A 16,657-nucleotide genomic window follows, 5' to 3' on the forward strand; every position below is an offset into this window, starting at 1 on the left:
ATGGCATAGACGTGAGTTGCCATACTATGCCTCTGATTGGCTAGTGCTCGTTGTTGTAGTAGGTTGGGATTGGCTAGGGTTGGCCATTAGAAACTAGATTGGCTGAGGCAGAGGAGGGCGGGCCATGCAGGGGAAAAAAATGGCGTCCCGCAAAACGTCACAGATCTGTAAACAATTAAACTGCGCATGAGCAGTGAATGTGACCCATCCATGTTGTATAAGAAGCTGTTGTTTCGCACTGCGTCTTGTCGAGCAACGGTCAAAGAGTTTGTTTAACTGAATCAGAGTGATATATTTCGCCCTCATTCGTTTATAAACGTGTATTACACAAACATACGCCACCTAAAAAAATCCAATACAATTATGTTATAAAATTGTTGTTTTATACGTTTATATACAAAGAGTATAGCGCATTCGGTTTTAAATAAAAACATTTAACTGAAGTTTTTCTTAATTATTTTGTAGTTGCTCGCATCAAATTTGGACAAAAAAAAAACAAAAGGTGCTCATCTCCATCATCAGGAACAATTTGTGTACACAGTGAGTGAAGCATACTGCAAACATATCGATATAATTATAGATATGCATTAATTTTTAGCAGCTAAATATCACTTTGCTACAAAATATGTATATACTTTACTAAGACTATCCTCCTTTGCGTTACACTGATGTATACATTTACTTCATCTGAAGATTATGCTGTTTAATTTTGTTGTCTTGTCATTTACTTCTTTTATTCTTGTTAAACGCTGGCATTGGCAGAAAAAATAACATCCATGCCAATAAACTTAATTAATTGATCAATTGTGTAAGTTATATTTGTGTGGATTATCCATACTTGTTTGAAGCGCTCAAAACTCGACATCATCTACCTAGGCAGACTTACACTGACAATGGAATCAGAAGTGCAAAAATCTCCTGGGTGCAGAAGAAAAAGGAGGAATCTCAGCAATCAGACGCCCATCTTCTTAAAGTTTGAAGACATGGACCATGTGATGATGACACTTGATGCAAAGAATCAGCAGGTTTGAAAAGACAGTCCATTTCATAAGCAAATTATACCTTAAATGATACCAGAGTTTTAATCAATGAATGATAAATACATGTTAAAATGTATAAATGCAAATCTTTCCTCAGAACAACTCAGATCAAGTCAACTTACTGAGCAACATCATCTACTACGCTCTCATCTTTCTAAGAGTGGGACTGTGGATCGGGTTTGCTTGGATCTTGTCTCACCTCCACCTGGGTGCTCCATGTTTTCTCCTGCCTCTGATGCTGTGGTTGTATTCAGGGCCGGTACACGGAACTCTGAAGCAGGCTAAGAGGCGTCTGCGGGGACAAGCTGCGAAAAATGTCATGCAGGGTGAAATGGTAGAAGTAAACAACCGGTAAAACAACAACCGAGTGTGATATATTAACTGTGTATACATTTGGCAGGATCTCTTTACCTGATTTTACTTTTCTCCTTCGGGCCTGGAGAACAGTGTTATGTTGAAACATATACATTTAAATTTTTTTAAAGTACAGAAATATAAATTCACACAAAGACATAAAAAACAAGTTTTGTTTCCATCCATTTTATTGAATTTATAGACTTTCCAACAAACTTGTACAAATTGCAAAACAGCTTTTGGTAACACTTTATTGTTTTCTTGTTATCGTTATTAGGAAATAAATTAAGTGAATAAAAAGTAAACAATGTGAAGAGAGAACAAAGAAATACAACTGAAAAATCATAGCACAAAGAGCAGAAAAAAAAGAAAGAGGCAACTGTTTTCCACAAAGGGACAACTGCATCTCATTTAAGTTAACTGTTAACCAGGCTCAATGCTGGTCAGGTGAACAGTTTAAGTGAAGTACCTCCTCGTGGTAAATGACATAACATTTTGTACTGGCAATATTATAAAGAGCACATCTTGAGCTCTCTAGTTTGAATTCTGTACTACTGTGTTTGTACACCAGGGGGCATCACTATCACATAGCAAAACAGCCCGAGCCTGCCGCCCACTCCTGACTCCACCAGCTTTCTTACTCTGTACCTGAACAGATGGAGTGATGGAAAAGGAGGATAGACGGCATTTTACTTTAAGAGCAAACTTTCTTTTGTCGGATGTGTGCTCTACCAAAACAGCATTAAATTATTGAAATACTGTGGCGTACTTTGAACCTCGCTTTTTGTTTTTTTTATCTTTTTCACACTGTACAGATTTAGATAAGTTAGACACTTGTAGGATTGCAACCAGTGCTGTTAAATATGTTAAATCCTCATCTGCCTCTTCATACAATGACTAAGAAAGGGTTACTTTCTTAGCACTTTTAGTACACCATTAATACAGTTTGTGTGCAGGTAAGTAACTGACCAGAGGTGTTAGTTAAATGTCTGTGCATGGATTTTACTTTCCATTCCAACATTTACTACCAATCCTGGTTATATGGGTGAAATTGACCTGATGATAACAAATGATAAATAGACCCGGGAAAAATGTCAATACCAGCCCTGTGTGAGAAGCGGCATGTTTTTGTGTGGGTGTGGAGTCGAGGCACAGGGAGGCATAACAGAGAGGAGAGGAATCGATGCCCAGAGGGCGTTGTATTCGGGTAGAGCGTGTCCACTGCCAGCAGCATCTGATTTAGCCTCTACTTTTCATTCACGCCGGTCTCTTCACATTCCTTGCTACTCATGGGGACGTGCACTTTTCCAAATGGTTAAAAATATACAAAAAAGTGCACAACGACCGCAAGTTCACCACACATGCTGCATTGCGTTTCAGCTGTTAAACCAAAATACAAGTTATTTGTGTCTATAAATTTAGCACTGCACGGAAACCTCAGTCTCACTGGGATACATTGGAAGGATTCTCTCGGCTTTCCGAGAGGTCAAGGCAAAAGAAGTTCAGTCTCTACTGAGTTTTTGTTCAAGTGGAAAAGAAATCCTCTAATTCAGTCACTTTGCCCCTCCACAAAGAGAAGGCCTTTCTTAACACGACACAGAACCTCAGAAAAACTCAAATGACGTTGGAAGTTAAACCACAAATCATCTGTTAATAATATCAAAAATACCAACAAACAGGCAAAAAAATAAAACCGATTGGTCACAGCAAATTTATGTACACATACACATTAAGAAAAGAGCTGTCAGTGGAGCTGGGGAAGGGTGGGGGAGAAAGACTTGGGCAATTAGATAAGCCCTGTATCTTCGCTATACAGGGGAGTTACAGGGGTTGCCGAGATAGCAGACCAGGGACGGACAGGGGGAGAAGGAGGGGAGACGGAAGGCTGCACGTTCACCTCTTCTTTGGGGCTTGGGCGGTGCGGGGTGGGGTGACGGGCCGACCAGAATTTACGCCACCATACTGGTACTTGGCCTTCTTCTCTGAGGGCTTTAGGATCTTTAAACAGTAAGACACAAATACAGAAACACAGAGAGAGAAAAGATACATGTGTGAGGGATTGAAAAGAAATTAGCATAATGTGTCCCTTTCGGGTTTTTTTTACACTACCTGGAAGGAGCACATGAGGGACTCATCGACACTCATCATGCCGCCTGCATTGTCGAACTCCCCGCAGTAGTTTGGAGCAGAGAAAAGTGTGACCAGTTGGCGTTTGGCAAAGAACTCGTATCCATCCTCCACAACCTGTGAGAAGACGCACGACGTTATTCCACCGCCTACAGCGATCAATACCAAGAAACAGACCTTTTAGCTAGTCTCAGAATCAAAACCACCTACACCTGAATCAATACGACACGACCAACGCAGGGCTGAAATAGCTGCGGCCAATTTTACAATAACTCTTGTTCTAGTCAATTAGTATTTCAATCAATCCTGCTTATCAGTTGTTTTCGGTCAGTAGATTCTCACTCCCTGCTCGACATAGAACTCTCTACAATAACTGAGTGCTAAATAAGGGTGTAATGAATGATGCATGGGGACAAAAAAAGATGAGAAGGTCTATTAATATGTGGTTTAGCTCTGGTGTCCGTGTCTTTGCATCAGCCACAGTAATTACTCGGCCAAAGACACACTAACTCATGGAAGTCGGCTATCATTAAAGTGCACGGTCAACCATTTTTAAGAGTAAAAAAAGAAACACCAGACACAGAATCCTTGCTGCATTAAGCCTCCAAATCCAGCCTCTCCACCTTCATAATTACCTGGTGGGCTCTGCAGATGAGGTCCAGGTCGTGGCGGTTTAGAAACTTGCTGACCACATCTGCCCCGAAGGTGAAGGAGACCCCGCGGTCGTTCTCTCCCCAGCCCTGTACGTCCTTATCTGGGTCAGACCACAAGAGGTCGCACAGCAGGCCTGACAGAGGCAGACAGAGAGAGGAGAGACGGAGGGTAAAGAAGACAAAGAACAGGAAAGAGTTGAGAGGACGGCACGAAGGGGAAAGAAGGTGCTGATGCAACACAGGAGATTGACTGATGTAATAGTTTTTCATTCAGTCAGGGAGCTAGGTATGAAGTATGAGCGTGTGCCTACATTCGTGCACACACACAAAGTACCTGTGTCAGGCACGTCTGTTGGCCTCATGATCCTGCGAATCTGCTCCATTGACTGCAGATCAGGCGATAGCCCTGATGTAGAAATTAAAGAAGTTACTGAGTTGCGTTGCTAAAAAAATTTGTTGAGTTTACATTTTTGATGGGAGGAGAAACTAAGAGCACAAAATTCCCTTACCTCCATGGCAGCAGAAGATCTTCTCATCAATGATAGCAGCGATGGGGAGGCAGTTAAAGCAGTCCGTGAAAGTCTTCCACAACTTTATGTTGAACCTGCGCTTGCCTGGTAGAGCACATAAACACACATTGTTAGAACCAAACACACTTTGTGCTTTCAGGCTGTTTGTGTTTTGATTAGGAGTGTCGGTGAAGGTGTGTTTATTTCGACTCACACTCATCGTAGAAGCCGTAGATGCGGTTAATGGAAGCACACTCATGGTTTCCCCTGAGCAGGAAGAAGTTCTCTGGGTATTTGATCTTGTAGGCCAACAGGAGGCAGATGGTTTCCAGGGACTGTTTCCCTCTGTCCACGTAGTCGCCCAGGAAAAGGTAGTTCGCCTCTGGAGGGAAGCCACCGTACTCAAACAGCCGCAGGAGATCTGTGTACTGCCCATGGATGTCACCTGAAAAACAGAGAGGGAAGAAAGGTGTTAGTTTGAGTACTTACTGTCAGTGCAGCCACAAGGACAGGCGGCTTAACATCAATTTATTTTAGAAAAAAGGGGGGGCATGTGACTTTGACTTTGCTTTAATGGGTCTGCAGCAGCAAGCAAAGATACACACACAAAATGAGGCATTACAACTGCCACCAGATCAATGCCATGGCCCCTGGGAGATGAGCTACCGAGGGAGAGAATGCTACCAATCCAGGTTAATCATAAAAATACACGGAGGCACATCCACACAAACTAACTTTAACTTTAAGAGCTCTCACAGGATTCGGGGTCAGCCTTATCTCTTCCCCGACATCAGTCAAGCAGCGATGCGCCGGAGCTGCTCTTACCAAAGCGCAGCATCTCAGCAGGGGAGTCTCACTTCATCACCTAGCCAAGACCTGCTTCCTTTTATATCCTCTTGCACCAACTTAAAGAGCTGCTCTAATTTAGGTTAAGTGCTCCAGACACAGATGACTGCAGAGAGCCTCGCTAGAAAAGCCAGGGCAATAATAACAGGCTTTTGTTTTTTGGCCGAAATGGAAGGCATGCGCCACACTCTTTTTATGGCAATACTTCATTACGAGATTTTAAGAAATACAAATTAAAAAGAAATAAAAGGCCTTTCTCAGCTGTGCAGCTGTCCTGCCCTGAGATTAAGATGACCAACAAGAATTGGAATTTTTTTTATCATGACAGTGGCTGGCGTGATTTGTTCTATTTCCTGGTGCCAGTCAGAGATCGAGGCACCAAAACCCAAACCACAAAAGACACCAATCCTACATGACAGGCCTGTACTTATTTCTGCCTATGTCTCAGGACGGCAGGCAAAAACACACTTGTTCCGTGCAAATGAATGACTAAAGGAACAGCTCTGGATGCCTGTCTTATACTGATGTTGTGCTTAGCCAGTTGGTTTGTTTCTTTGCCATGGACACGAAGCGCCAGCTTGCCATTTGGGGTTTTGATACAAGCACGGGTAACAAACAAGTCTCAAGGTCGACATCTAACTTTTATTTTCATTCCATAATCTATTTTCTCCATTAACCAATGAGTTGCTAGGTTTATAAAATTTCAGAAAATAGTGAAAAATATCCATCAGTGTTAATCAAAAACAAGATGATGTCCTCAAATGTCTTGATTTGTCTACAACCCGAAGATATTTATTTAACTGTCATTTAGGAGGAAAGAAACCAGGAAATCAAATATAAAAAGCTGAAGTCAGACAATTTTTTCTCTTAGAAAATTACTCAAAGCGATAAACTGATCATCAGAATAGTTGGTTATTATTTTAATATTTGAAAAGTTATTGATAACTTCTAAGTTTTAACCTTTTATACTAAGACAGTGAGAAGGAGATTGAGGGTGGAACACAGGAACCATGGGATAATGTATAGTGAGCAGGTTGTCATAGCGGTTCCTTCCCTATGACTGCTCACTGTACATTATCCTGCTTATTACACAACTATGTACTTACGAAATCAATTATTTGATAGAAAATATTGATTTGGAAATTATTTTATTAATTTATAAATGACTATATTTCTGTTTTAAAATAGTCTGTTACACTCACAGTGAGAGCTGCGTCCATAGCAACGGTTAACTCTGTAGTCTTCTTACAATGAGCTAAGCTAGTCATTAAAGTGAAACATTTCCTCTGATGGTGAAGTAAGACTGTGAGCAGGACCGCATGAGTCATCGCAGCACCTGATTCAGGTTTTCTGTCTTGTCACTGTCAGAGTCTGTTGACATTTTCTTTTCCATTCGCCGTCTTTAAACACAACGCTGAACCCCGTACGGTGTTTGTTTAATGTTTACTTCATGCGCCATCTTCGTTTAGTAGATCTCTCTGTCGTAGCCTAAAGTTTTTGTGTCTTTTAACCTTCTCTCCACTGTTTACGTCTTTTTTTGATTGTGTGATTAGAGCCGCATCCCTAGCAACTATCTCTTATTCATAGCAACGGTCTGCTGTCGAGAAATAGCAGATCTCAGAATGCCGTAATTAACCAGAATTAATCAAAATCATTTGAGAATGACATACAGAAAGGGGTTGAGGCTGGGAGTGGAACCTGCTGCCGCTTTGTCGAGGACTGTAGCCTCTGTATATGGGGTGCCTGTCCTACCCAATGAGTTAAATCAGTGATTTTTTTTAAGATGCTTTTCTTTACATAGATTTGAACTTCTATAACTTTGCAAAGGTAATCAGAAGGCTTTTTTTCTGGATAAAAAAAACTTCATCAACTACTAAAATGGCACAATGTCAACCTCATCTGTGAAGCTCTCGAGCTGCAGACAGTGCTGAGAGTTTTGTAAACTATGGAGCCTGCGCATGCTCTGCTGGACAAACTAACTGATGATTTCTAAGTCACTCAAATCTAAATCTTGGAACAGCCCAGAAGACTCCTAAAAACTAATTTCAAGTTGTTTCTACAGAAAAACATAGAATTACTTATTTCGACGGTCCAAAGATTATTTTAAGAGAGGGCAGGCTGAAGGCAAGAAGAGTAAACACACACAATAAGTCTCTCTTAAGCCTGCACCAAAACAGAACTGGACAAGAGACAATAAACAATTAGCTTTGCTCATTTACACGATTGTGTGGTTAGAAAAAGAAACAAAAGGCAGGAATAAAACCACATTTGTTTAAAGGGGTAGACGCAGAGACGTGGCGAGACAGTCAAAGGAGAGTGAACTTTGATAAAGCTGGGCGAAATTTGATGAGCTGTTTCTCTGTAATAAACCTGGATAAAGTGTGTCATAAAATAAGCATCTTTCACAACACTATTACTCAGCTTTGCCGCCTTGTTTTTTTTATTTTCATTTCTCTATCCCACACCTGTGACGATGACTGTCCTGGCTGTCTGAAAATATCTGCCTCCAGAAAAGTCACCCCTACTATCCTAAAATCCACACTTAGAGTTGCTGCATGACTGAATGCGCATTTGTGAGCTTCGCCAACACAGGCTTTCCACAGGGCAGACCCCCTGCCTGCCCTATCACAAGGAATTGTGTGATGACAGTGAATTATTTACTTGGCGCTGCCTCTGCAGTGTCAAAACAGCCCGACAACAGCAGCAGAGAGATTTAGGATTTCAAAAGCGGAGAGACAAGCTGAAAGACGGGGGGGGGGAAGGAGCAGAGAACCTGAGGTCAGAGCGATAAAGGAGGAAGATTTTTCAACATTTTATGAAAGAGGAAAACAAAACATGCTCAGTGCAAAGGTTATCACAATATTAGTCTCTCATTACCAGATCAATAAAGCTGTGATGTGATTTGGTCATGCATGACGTTGTGCAACCAGATAATCAGCTGGTTCAAAGTGCAAATACAGTTGCTTGCATAAGTATTCATACCCCTTGAACTCTTCCACATTTTGTCACGTTACGACCACAAACATATTTTATTGGAATTTTATGTGAAAGACCAACACAAAGTGGCACACAATTGTGAAGTAGAGAGAAAATTATACATGATTTTAAATGTTTTTTTACAAATAAAAAACTGAAAAGTGCGGTGTGCAAAAGTATTCAGCCCCCCTGAGTCAATACTTTGTGGAACCGCCTTTTGCTGCAATTACAGCTGCTACGTGACAAAATGTGGAAAACTTCAAGGGGTATGAATACTTATGCAAGCCACTGTATAAAAGCACAACACCAGATTATATCACCAGGGGAATTACACTGCTCAGAGCACATTTTAAAATGAACACAAAGCACTAGTTATGGACAATCTGCCTGTTGCTGTTGTGGATAGCAGGACACTTAAATTAGCTTTGTTGTTTAATACAATAAAATGACCCACTTTAAACAAAAGAGAAAAAAGTCAGACACATTGGCCTAAAAAACTGTGCAAAAATATCATATGAAAGTAACTACACAGTATTTTTCTCAACTGATATGTGATAAGAAAAAAAACACATGATTCATAGCAAGGTGTGAGAATATCACCTTATCGGCGCTAACAACACTTAATCATCAAACGTCAAACTGAAAGAGAAAGATAGATAATTTCACCAATATTCACTCAAAGACCCGATATAATAATGTAGAAAAACTCATTACATGAGGGTGGGAAACATACACAAAAGGCCTGTGATATTCTGCTACAATAGGGCTTAGGAAATGTATTTACTTGTTCATCCTCTTCAGTCTGTGCACTGTTTATTTCAGTCAGTGCTCCACTTCAGTAATTATAGTTGTTCTTTTTGACATAAAGCTGTAAACAAAGAAAGCATGCTTGTGGTCTTTCTTCAGCTAATCCTGCAGGCAACCAATCAATCACAACATGCTCTAAATCATTAAGGTCCTATTATAGTTTAAGTACAGCCCCAGTCATTTTGGATTGTGATTGCAGGGTGCTGTTTTTAGTGAGAAAATGACTGTGTAACACATCCTCATAATGAGCGTTTGATTACCATTATTGTCAACAACATTGCAGTTTAAAATCCAAATTTATACTATCCTGTTTACATAGATTTTAAAGCCAAACAGTGTCAAAGCTGCAGGTGGCAGTAAGGTTAACATGTGAGAGAGAGAGAGAGAGTAAGCACAGAACCTGATCCATGTGGCATTCGTGAATAATGAAAGGCATCCACTGTTTGGTCTTTATAGTCAGCGTGGTGATGTGAAAGCTGCCGTCACACCCGTGGGGTTAGAGGCAAGTAATCAGTCTGGGGTTAGACGTTGAGCAACAAAACAAGGAAAGGGAGACAAAGAAAGCTCACATGGTGGCAAATTACACCACCTCAAATGTATGCATATTTTAGAGTCGTGTGCCGGGGTCAGGTGTGCGTGGTTAAGGACATTTGCAGCTTTTTAAAAAGACAGCTAATCGGTGTGGATAACCTTCCATTTAACGAGAAACAGTATCAATTGGACTTGATGAAATATCTGCATTCCATTATCACATTCATTACTTATGCAAATTGATATACAAATGCCTGCCATTCGAGGTTGACACAGTGAAAGGCCTGCATAACAATCTCAAAGTAAATGTATGTGGGAGGACAGTGGAATGAGGACAGCCGCAAATGAACTGTGTGTAGGCCAGAGCCTATACGGGGAGCCTGTGTGCTGTATTTTCAAGGACTGGCACATATATTAGACCGCTCAGAGTTGTTTGCAGTTTCAGCACTACACTGGAAGGGACGAGATAAAGCACGTGGGAGTGCGCAGGAGCCAGCTAGAGATACTGATAGTGGTAGCGTTTCAACTGTTGCGAGGGAGCTCGCTTACAAATGTGCTTTGCTTTGCTCCCTCGCTGTAGGACCATATTATGTGTGCAAAACAGTCTGTGTAAATGTGTGCAACTCCCCTATATTTATCCTTCTATAAAATAAACAGTCAAGAGAGTAACAGCGACTAAATTTATGACCCAGGATAAGGCAGGGTTATCTGCTCTGGTTCAGTGCTTTAAAGGAAATGCCACATTAAAAAGTAAACATGATGTGGGAAGAAAACCTAAAATAGAGGCAGAAATGTGCAACACTGACCACAGATCTTCAGGGGCGCCTCAAGCTCCAGCAAGATGGGCTGACTGAGGAAGATCTCCCTGGATTTGATGCAGAGGCCCCGCACCTCCGCCTCCGTCATCTGGACAATCTTCCCCGGGCGACATCCCCGCACTGGAGAGGAGAGAAAGGACACCGTCAGTGCTATCAACAACTGTTAGCATCATTGTCAGTGCTAACACAGCAGCACCGGCCAACCCCCGAACACCATAAACTTCATCCAAATGAGCCCATGATACAATCTCTATTTACCTCAGGGGAAAAAACCACTCACTGAAGATTTACTAAGCAATCATAAAATCTGATGAACTGTGGGCGTAATGATTCTGTAGCTTATAGCTGCTTAGCTGCAGCTATACTTAAGAAGCCCACTGCTTAGGCTACGAGAGCAGCTTGCATCTTCAGCAGTGGTGTGGGTTTATTGGCGGTGTAGTTGCACTGTTAGCTTAAGCCTACTTTCTGGAGATGGGCCACAGCTCTGGCTGCAGATTTATCTTACAAACGGTGAAAAGAGAGGAGTGAGAATCGCATATGGTGTCTACAGTCAGCAGCTGAGGTCAGAGATATGAAAATTATACATTAAAAAACTGCTTTCTTGCTACTTTGCAGCTTCTTCGAGACAGAAGTTAAGTTCTGTCTAGTTTCAAAAGTTTGCATTTTAGATATTTGATATTTGTGTTGTCCTTTAAATCATAATAGATCATTTATTAGCCCTGAAAATATCTAACTGTTTCACCAGAAAACAAAAGTGTTTGCCACTTTAAAACGGCAGCCCAGTAAGTATTTCTGCGCTGCCAACATGGAGGTATTACTGCCACTGAAAAGAGAAGTGTGAAAGAGAGATTTCCAAACAAACTTCTCCATACAGAAATGTTATTTCCGGGTTCGACATTTACTCAATTAATGTTAATTTGTTGTCTTCATGGCCCAATGGCCCGTGGAAACAAACATGTACTCTTATGGCTCTGGTTCCTGAGCTACTCCAGATATAAAGATCCTGAGCAGATGTAGCAGACGCACTCACACATTGCTTGTTATTTTGGTTGCTTGGTAGGTTAAATTCTAATAGTCAGGGATGACTGAGAGAGAATATGCGATAAAAAATGTTTTTGTTTTCATTCTGTTGATGTCTTTTAATTCATTCAAATTTAAGGAAGGCTGTATTAACTTGTGTTAAAATGCCTTTGTTTATTCCTAGATTCATCTATTGATGTTATTTTTGCTTACAACTGTCAAATACATTAATAAAAGAACATTTTGTGGCATTTTTTCTATATGTATGTAGGCCTATATGTTCATGCTTTACATGAAGTTAACCCTGAGTCAGGCCATAAAACACCAATAGTAATCATATCTAATCTATACTGGGCAATAAGTATAAAGCTCTTTAAAAAAGGAAAAGTATTTTACTCACAGTATTTACTAATATTCAACTTCAGGTTTTGGAATTGGTATTAGGAAGAAATAAAAGGGAATTGGAACATCTCTAATTCTTATCCTGGTGATATAACAGTGACAAATTATGCTGCATGGTATATTAATACATGTATAGTAAATGGTAATTGGACAACAATTATACTGTACAGCGAATTGCATTTAGGTCTCAGTTTGACGTCACAAAAATTTAATCAAATCCCCGTGGAAGATGAACCATTGCTGACAGAGACAAAAGTGATGAACACATCCATGACTGAGGAATTATGTAATAACTAACCATTTTGGTATTGCCTCAAAGCTAGACGCCCACAGAAGATTCCAATAAAGAAGAGCTGAGCCAAGTGAAACGAATGCATGTTGGGCAGGGAGGAACACTTTTCCTACTTACCTTTTAGTTTCTATGGCAAATTAGAGAATGGGCAAACAGGGAGCAGTGCGAAACTGATTAACAGATGTATTGGTGAGAAATTCCCGAAGCTTAGTGCATGCATATGTGAGCACATACGTGCTGCTTACACACTGCACCCGGCTCTCTCACTGCCACAGCCTCATCAGTCATGTAATCCCACCAAATCTGAGAGAACTGACTGAACCAGATGAATATGGATCCTCACAGATGGTGAATCTGAGTGCCAGAAACTATTCTAGGGCTGCGCCATCCTTAATGAAGTGCTGCTTTACACCATCAGTTTTCTTTATCACCCATCCACTGTATCTGCAGTGCTTCATAGTAATAGTGTGAAGCATGAAATTGCAGAAGCAGGGTTCCTCACTCAATGGTCAGGCCTCATCAGAGCTCAGTGAGTTAAGCTCGGATGCTGAGCCTGCTCAGCTTTAGCACTGAACCTTTCACTGTTCGCGCTTCTATAGGCTGCACTTTTCCAAAGAGATTATATACTTGGGAACATTGAGGGGCAAAGGCTAAAATGAAGCAATGACAAGGATTTGCAACCGTCAGGGACCTAATGGCGATTTGTGTGTGCGATTGTGTGACTGTGAAGAAAGTAACAAAGTGTCCCATCCAGTTTCCAATGAAGAAGAACTCCCACCGACACTCGGCTTTTCGTCAAGACTGAATTTTCTCATACAGAAATATGAACAGTCAGCTATTATATGATAGGACACAAAATAAAAGCTCAAGGGCAAAATAATTAAATGGTTTACACAACCAGCACCAAAAATTTTTTAGTCTGTTGACATGGTAACTCTGCTGAACATCAGCAAAAATCTTTTCATGTGTTTTAAACAGAAGATAATGATTTTGTTGCATCTTAAATATTATTATATCCATGAAAATGACGTAGTTTTTGAGGCAGTCAAGACAGGTACGATTAATTATTATTTTTTTTTTTTTTGGGATAAGATTGAGGCACCTGGATGGGACACTTGGAGTGATCCAGACTAATTCAGTCAACAAAACTCCCTGTCATAGGCACCAACAAGCAAGGAGTAAGAGGCAGTGGCAGAAATATGTTGCTTATAAAAGATGCTAATTTAAAAAGACCATTTATCACATTTCTTAGTTATTTGCACATGTGCTTGATTCTAACAGTTGAGTAAGTTCACACCACTAACTTCAAAGCTGAACAAATATGTGTGAAAACTATGATGGAACAACCACATCCAAATCAATTAGTCATGTGTTGTTACTTCTAAAAAGAAACACAAACCACCATCTGGCACGAAAAAGATCACAGCAAAACAGACCACCTGTGAAAGAAGTCCAACTTGTATTCAACAAATGAGCAACACAATCAACAAGTCATCGCAGTCCGAGCTGATCAACAAGGAAACAGTGTTTGAAGGATCAACACTCTTGGTTTTATGTTCAAGATTGGAAAACAGGCAAGAAACTTTTAATTTCCAATTAATTTCACCATTTGGCAGCAATTTTAAAATAAAAATGAAAAAACAAGGCAGTTGAAGAAAGGCAGAATTTTTCAGCAATTACTATACAAAAGAGAAATGTTCATATTTCAGCGCTGGCATGGTGTCTCATCCCTCACAGATACTGGTGGAAAGTATGCCAAGGACAGATGAATTTGCCTCAGTGGTCTGGTCTGACTCAAAGGATAACTCACAAGGGAACAGCAAAGTCCTCGCCTTCTCTCAAGCAGGTGGACGGCCAATACAAAAGGATTTTTTACACATCCCTCTCTCTCAACACAAAGTCTGGTCCTCCTCACACACAAAGACATATTTATATACCAAATATGAAAGCATTTTAGTGTGAACACAGCCGCACAAGATGACTTAGAGCTTAAGATTTTTGGGGGTACAAATCACATTTTTTCCTTTGCAATGTCTAGCATTTAAAGGGAGTGTGTGTGCACATAAATGTGCATGAGTTCACTGAATGACTACTCACTTACACACACCAAGAGAAAGTTGGCCACAAAAGTAAATATTACTCAGGAAAAATCAAGCTACCACATTAATATGTGTGGGTGTAGTAATAATGACATACATTATCAGATTGAATGGTTATGAATATATCAAGTTTTAAGACCTATTCTTTAGCATATCCCCTTTTCAAGAGTCCCCCTTAACAATAAGGTAACATTAACTCAGTCACTAATCATTGGAAGACTTTTGGTTAGCATCATAATGAAAACTTGCAGGACCAAGGGTACATAGCAAGGCTTAACCGTGTCAAGGGCAGGGGAAACGGTGGAAATTGGTGTTCATATCTCAGCTTAGCAAACATTATTTTAAACTATGTGGCAGTTAGAACTGTTAGAACCGTTAGAGCCATGGAACAGAACGCACAGGACAAACGTCCCAACCCCTTTTGCTCGAGACACACTGTGCCCGCCGTACATAATATAAAAAATAAATGAGCCAGAATACGACATAAAAACCTCAGGCAGAAAGTTTAACCACATGCTAAAGAAAAGACCACGACATAAGAAAAATGACTTGCCAAGAGTAACGTAGCTTAGTTATCATTGCGAAAACTGAGAAATGTAGGCGTTCACCGCTGACTGTTTATAAACACGGCAAGCTAACAGTTACGTTAGCCAGAGCTAGCCGGGACATACACCGTTACGATTGGCCGTTAGCACTACAAGCTAACACATTTGCCGCTGCGCTTCGTGAGCAAACTGTGGTAGCTACAGATCAAATCTAAGACCCGGCTCAATGGCCACAAGCAGATAACTCTGTGTAACAATAGAGAGTAGTGTTGAAATTGTTCACCTTCCAGAAGCCGAGAGATGAGGCTGTCCACGTTCAATTCACCCTCCGCCATCTTCAAACTGATGTGGTATAGTGGTGGCCAGTTTGATTCCCCCACAGACACCAGGGGTCGCTGTTATCAAGAACACAGTATGATGATATGAGCAAGAGCACTTTTAACCACCTGTAACGGTTTATCCTTTGTTGTAGTCTGACAAACATACTAATTATCCTATACTGAATAACACCCAACACACTTCTGAGTTTTAATACTGCTCATGAAAAGACACTTTTTAAAAAAAATGTTTGCAGTAGTTGAAGTATTCAGACCCTATAAGTAGTAATAGCCAATCAAAAATATAGTACTATCAGGTAAGTACTTACTTACAAAAGTATTTTCCAATTAAAGTATTATTAAAATATTATGTGTAAAGATGCATTTTTAATGTTGCATTTTGACTCAATTCTAGATTTTATATAGGCTACTGTTAGGTAGTTTAAACTGTGTCAATTCATCATTATTTGTTAAGTGACGATATGCTTGTTTGTAAAGCTCTCACCTCTCAAATACAGTGCAGTGCAGTTAATATTCCTCTGAAATGTAATGGAGTAGAAGCAAATTAAAATTGTCAATGGAGTACAAATTATACATCAGTAAGGACAACGTCCTTTCCACCACTGTACGCTTGCAACATTATTACCAGAAGCTGTTGGTGGGCTTTCATCTCTGTAAAGGGGTCATAAAACAGACCCTTTTATGTTTTATCAGCAGGCTATCTCACTGGTGGTAATGATTAAGGTAATACATGTGGGCTGATGTGTGCTGTGCTCCAAGCAGAGTCATTTGTGCATGGGTGGTTTGCTTAATTGATGATACAGTGATATGTGAATTTCCCATCTAGAACAAATACCATAAACCTGACACGGTCATGATTTTGAGGACAGGCAGGCTGGTTTTCTGGATGTCGCACTATGTTATTGTTTATAAAATTTTATGGCAAATAATTTATTCTTTATACAAACATTTTGTTACAATCAAAGGCATTAAGATTATGTTAAAAACAGACAGCAAAAGAAAACGTTACTTACATTGTCTTTCCACTTATTTAAATGGCCACACAATGTTAGACTTATATTTACATCTATAAAAATGTTGTGTTTTTACATCCGGAAAGAGAAACTAAGAACATTTTATTCTTCTTCTTTTTTTTAAATCAACACAAGGCCATTGGGTACGTAACTCCACCACATTTATCTGACAATTTTTATCAAAGGTACACAGCAGTGAATTTAAATACATTTTCTATCGATGTAATATACAACCGCAGTAATAACTTAATGTGTGTAAGTAATACCCTTATTTTATAAATGAAATC

General features: G+C 40.1%; 1 protein-coding gene across 1 annotated transcript; it reads right to left on the reverse strand.

Annotated features, from left to right (window-relative positions):
• Positions 1-1,564: 1,564 nt before the first annotated feature.
• Positions 1,565-15,385, reverse strand: LOC138590897 (serine/threonine-protein phosphatase PP1-beta catalytic subunit-like). The gene is made up of 8 exons (XM_069661317.1): positions 15,303-15,385; positions 10,650-10,781; positions 4,898-5,128; positions 4,684-4,788; positions 4,509-4,580; positions 4,157-4,308; positions 3,504-3,638; positions 1,565-3,392 (listed from the first exon to the last, which is right to left on the reverse strand). The coding sequence occupies exons 1-8, from the start codon at positions 15,352-15,354 to the stop codon at positions 3,288-3,290; spliced, it is 984 nt and encodes a 327-aa protein (XP_069517418.1). The 5' UTR covers positions 15,355-15,385; the 3' UTR covers positions 1,565-3,287.
• Positions 15,386-16,657: the final 1,272 nt, after the last annotated feature.

This window comes from Semicossyphus pulcher, unplaced genomic scaffold, assembly GCF_022749685.1.
Source record: "Semicossyphus pulcher isolate SPU_LCO1_2020_fin unplaced genomic scaffold, fSemPul1.0.p SCAF_14, whole genome shotgun sequence".
NCBI classification, from domain to species: domain Eukaryota; kingdom Metazoa; phylum Chordata; class Actinopteri; order Labriformes; family Labridae; genus Semicossyphus; species Semicossyphus pulcher.